This window comes from Aegilops tauschii, chromosome 5 (assembly GCF_002575655.3).
Source record: "Aegilops tauschii subsp. strangulata cultivar AL8/78 chromosome 5, Aet v6.0, whole genome shotgun sequence".
Lineage (NCBI taxonomy): Eukaryota > Viridiplantae > Streptophyta > Magnoliopsida > Poales > Poaceae > Aegilops > Aegilops tauschii.
This window is the reverse complement of record NC_053039.3, coordinates 468,407,600-468,412,621: the sequence shown is the minus strand read 5'-3', so window position 1 is coordinate 468,412,621 and position 5,022 is coordinate 468,407,600. Positions and strand designations below refer to the sequence as shown.

Genomic DNA, 5,022 nt, shown 5'->3' with positions numbered 1-5,022 from the left:
ACCCCCTTAAAATCAAGGGGGAGATGATTAGATTAGAAAGAAAAAAGGAAAAAAAGACAGCCGTAGGATGAAGTGGGAGCACGGATGAGAGCATGGGGAGGGAGCAGGCAAGCCGGATTCGGAGATTAAGGGGGAGGTGGGGCCCACCCCCTGAAATCAGGGGGAGAGAGAGATTTAACTTTAAGGGGTCCGTACTTGTCCGTGTGTTTAGCATTTTCGTTTGGTTCCTTATGATGAACCACCCCACCAAGGTTCAAGTCCTAGACTTTGGCACCGGTGGTCGCATCTTTTTTGATTTATTTCATGCTTCCTGGTGATGATCATTTAGTAGAAGAAGATGTTCCCGTCAACTACGAATCACCTGTGGTGACTTCGTCAATCTCAAGATGTTGTGCCCGCTCAGTATTTCAAAAATGCTCATAGGGATAGGGTGTGCGTGCGCAGTGGCAGATCCATGAATTCAATTTTGGGTGTTCAAAATAAAATTTCAGCAAAAACCGATTTTTGTTCCTGTTTCAGCCCAGTCTTCAATTTGTTTACTGTTTTTATTACTAATGAAATGAATCTGATTTGGATTGACTTCTTTCTAATTCGTCTGAACTAAAATGTGTTTCATTTACCATGGATTGATCTATTTCTAATTTGTCTGAACTAAAATGTGTTTCATTTACCATGGAAGAACTAAAATGGTTTCAGAACTTGCTTGTTCAGATTTCTCGCAACTGCAATTACCGTCCTTGGTTCATGAGATGTAAAATGGTTTTCAAATTTGGTCATTCAATGTCATGGAAATTTACAAGGTGTCAAAGGATCACTTGTACCAGATAGAGCTTCCATCCTTTGTTCTCTGAATCCAGGCATTGTTGTATGCCTGTATCCCGCTGTAGTAATCCTCTGCCCTTTGCATGACGGCACAGTTCCAATGGCGCCCAAGGCCACCGTCAGTACTGACCCTGACAGGAGGGTATCTCAAAGAACCTTAAGCGGTACAGCAAGAAGGACGAACAAGAGGATCAGGACGTGTTCAACCAGGAGCGCAAAAAGTGGAAGCAGCTGCAGATGAAATGTGTCTATCCAGTCAACGTCAAGTGGGAGCAGTTACAGCCAGACGTAGGTATGCCACACAAAATATAGCATCAATGGCAACCATGTTTCCATTTGAAATAAGCGAAGGAAATTGGATTACACTTGCAACAATCTACAATGATACCAAGGAAACCGTCAGAACCAACGTCGCTTAATAATAATAATAACTGCAGCAATATTTGGTCCTATGATGCATACCTTACTATTACAGATCGATGAAGATCCGCAGGCCGTCGTGGGCTAGTTGTACCGGAATCCCTTCTCTATGATCGTTGGATATTGCACATCAGCCAGGAAAGAGAGATGAAACAATCTAGACGTTTAAGCAACCACGCACCTGTGTGACCATTCCGTCAGCATGCGGTTTTCTCTGTGATGTTCAAACTCATGGTTCATTCCAATCAGCAGGGCTTTCTTAAGGCATATCCTCTTGATAGCATAAGAGTCTGCATCAACTATAATGCGTTAGCATGAATGTTAGAGCTATAAAATCAGGCTGATGCTTAATTCTGATATTTTGACTACATATCGATGCAATTGCTTGTTCAAACTTTATAGGATACAGCTTTGCTTGAATATTACGTTCGGTTCATGAAGAGTAGGATTGCTTAAACACCAAGTTGACAAGACTAGAAATTTGAAACTTCAGGCACTGTTGCTAAGCGTTAAATCTAAAGATGAATTAACCTCACTAAGAGTAAGATGGCAACTCCGACCATTTCCCTGTTCAAATAGCACAAAAGACCGTATCAGCAGATTTGACGACATATCGTGTGTGTGTGTGTGTGTGTGTGTGTGTTTACAATTTTTCAGATCACAAACACATGCAACAGACTTACCACCCCATGTAATTGGTTAGTTTCTAGTATAAGAAGGTCAAGTTGTCCAGCACCAGACTTTGAAATTGCTGCGGCAAAAGGCTGAATCAGGAATGCATTCCAATAGAAAAATATGGAGAAAATCGATCAGGATTATGAGAATGTGAAAAGAAAAAGAATAGCTAGAACGTTTGGGGGCTGGGATCATTGTTTGCAACCATGTAACCATTCCACAATCCACATCCAGCAACATGATGCCACAACTCTAGTATAAAGAGTATGCGAATCATTATACTTGCAACTGACAAGTTTTAGTCACTGAAATTCTGAGAAAAGTTCCAGTGGTTTTCCAACGGAACCATGAAGATAAAAGACTCAGTTGTGCATGCAATACACCCATGATTTATTTCACATTGCTTTGAACAGTGCGTGTTCATTTACAAAACATTCCCTTCTAATTTATTAACTTATATAAAAATATTTTCCAATAAGAATCTAAAAGAAATGAATATGCAAAGACTAAAATATCTCCATGTTGCCACGAAAGTCACAAAAAGCTCAAATTATTTGGATGAAAAATGATGGAGAAAGAAAAAGGCATACTGTGCTCAGTTCTAGGGAGAATTCTTGAGACATCAGATAAATATGCCACTCTTGCTTTCCTCCCAAAAAGAAAGCCTAAACAAACATAACCCTCTCCGTGCATGACCTGAATAGCGAACAACAAACTCATCACATCAGGAAGAAAATATAGCAAACAAGCCTTTCACAGCAGAAGGGGGTATATGCGCCTCATACTGGCAATGGCACAAATTCTAGTCCTGATGATACAAATGGTTTGTTGACATCACTCTCAATTATGGTCCAGTCGAGTCGAGCGGTTTCATCGCCTTCCTCAAGCTCTCGTTTCACGAAGTATGGGAATCTTGCTGCAACACTGCAAAATCAGCAGCTGATATTAGCCTTGTATGATGATTAATATGTCGTGGTATCCCACTGGGAAAGATAGGGTGACCTGTCCATCGTGAACTGGGTGAGGAAAACTGCGACTTGATCATCAACATCATTTCTATGGTTACTTGACTGTACCACCCAAACATCGACAAGACCTAAGACAGCATCCGCATGGTCATGAGTCAGAATAATCTGCACTTACAAAAGTACCATCTCAGTCTTGTCATGTGTAGAAACTTAAACGAAAGGAACGTTGTAGATCTCACCGAGTCAACGGAAGGAACTTTGTGGTGAACAAACCACCGGAGAACTTGTTCTCTAAAGGTCTTGCCGACAGCAATTAGAATGTACTTATGCGTGTCATTGTCGTGGCAATAGTCTATCAAGAGGGACGTGTTGCATCTGAAAGCCAACATACAAAATATGAGCAGATGAACTATGCTGTCACATTGGCAGCCTTGTCACATTTCTGTTTGGCTTTCGCTGTCGTGGTGGTTATTTAAAACTCTGCTAAAATTTAAATATACTACAAGAAAAACAATTACTTTTTGAGTTAAAATAGAACAGATAAATGTTTCCCCTCTCGACTATATATAGATTTCACATTGTGACACAGCAACACAACAGTAGAAAACTGACCGTAAGAAAGGTCATTACGCTAGGATACCAAAAAGGCACAATTGCAGAACAGAACAAGCCAGAAGTAACGTTCCAAAGTACTCATATTTAACTTCTGGGCTTCTATTGTGTTCTCCCGACACTAGAAGCAAATCTTAAAAAATAGTAAATTACCAATGTGTTCTCCCGACATTTCACCCACTCAAGGTTAAATCTTAACACAATATATATATATATATATCGGTTAATTTTTGAGGTATAATAGAACCAATAAGTGTTTCCCTCAACTCTATGTAAATCTCCCTGCCTACAACATGTGATTTTCGTTATGAATTTAAACCATGACATGTGTGATAATAGTTTGAAGATTTTTTGGGGGCAGATAAACTTTATACTAATGCTAATTGGTGTGTGGATCGCCTGCAAGTGTACTGATAGCATGGTGTCGCGCGCGCACCTGTAGTTGGGGTTCCGGTCCGGCGGGAGGGAGAGGGCCTGGGAGCAGACGGTGCACGGCGGCGCGGACGGCTGGATGAGGCACCGCGCGTCCGGGAGCGCGCCGGAGCAGCCAGTGCCCAGGAAGACGAGCGACGATGCCGCCGCCGCCGCCGCCAAGGCGTCTCCGGTCGGATCTGTGGCCGCGGGCTCCATCGCTAGGTGGACTCCGGCTCGCTTGTCGTCTCTCCTTGGAAGAGAGAGGTTTTGAGGTTCCAGTGGGCATGGCCTCCCTCGCTGCTCGTTTGGTTTGTTTGTTTATTACTGTTGGCGACGGCCCTACTCCCAGCGGCAAGTGGGGTTTCCTAATCGCATTTTGTGCTTCGCCTGGCTTTTGACACATACGGTACATGTTTAGCCTTCTACTCCCTCCGTCTCGTAATATAAAGTGCAGTGTCAAAAACGTTCTTATATTTTGGGACGGAGGGAGTACGTAAGTAGTAGGAGTAATTCTTTTTATGAGTATGAATCCTTCTAACATTATGTTATTTTGCTTCCATGGGCTATGACTCGCCCCGCACATATCCAGCTGCAACTGAGCACTTGGGCACCTCTGGAAGTAGCAACACCCACCGATGAAATGACAGAGTCGCAGTGACGTCAGGCTACGAACTGCATAATGCACCCTGCTACTTGTTGAGAGTATATATGGGCGCCCTACGCTTCTGAGAGGTGTTCTGCACACATCATCAACCCTGAGCTGGTTCTGAACCTTTGTTAGATACCTCGCAGTCTGATGGAACCAGCATATTTTTTCCTGATGCCCTCCATGCCCAGACCTGATTGTCATTTGCTTGACAACAAGCCCATAAGTGTTCGTCAACAAACATGAACTTAATCACTCCTGCTTTTTAACTCATCATCTCTCATTTTTGTAGCATTCTTCGATCGACAATGCCGATATGTTGAATTAAGATAGCGGTGTAAAGCTTGGACTTCAGACCGGATAAGAAGAATATGCAACTTTGTTTTCGAGAAGGGAAAAGAATATGCAACTTAGGCAGGCGGGAGCGAAAGAGATGTATATATGAGCTAGGCTGATGGAGTTAGT

The 5,022-nt window shown here is 42.6% G+C and overlaps 1 protein-coding gene across 2 annotated transcripts; it reads right to left on the bottom strand.

The window, feature by feature from the left end:
- Nucleotides 1–741: 741 nt before the first annotated feature.
- Nucleotides 742–4,222, bottom strand: LOC109760148 (putative hydrolase C777.06c). Of its 2 annotated transcripts, XM_073498171.1 has the most exons (10): nucleotides 3,934–4,222; nucleotides 3,125–3,260; nucleotides 2,920–3,050; nucleotides 2,703–2,841; nucleotides 2,508–2,613; nucleotides 1,926–1,993; nucleotides 1,746–1,809; nucleotides 1,424–1,532; nucleotides 1,285–1,349; nucleotides 742–1,198 (listed from the first exon to the last, which is right to left on the bottom strand). In XM_073498171.1, exons 1-9 carry the CDS (start codon nucleotides 4,125–4,127, stop codon nucleotides 1,292–1,294), a joined length of 1,005 nt encoding a protein of 334 aa, XP_073354272.1. In that variant the 5' UTR covers nucleotides 4,128–4,222; the 3' UTR covers nucleotides 742–1,198; nucleotides 1,285–1,291. The 2 variants fall into 2 exon arrangements, 1 of the variants encoding a protein (XP_073354272.1); XR_012183142.1 differs by lacking the exon at nucleotides 742–1,198 and having other exon boundaries at nucleotides 1,774–1,809.
- Nucleotides 4,223–5,022: the final 800 nt, after the last annotated feature.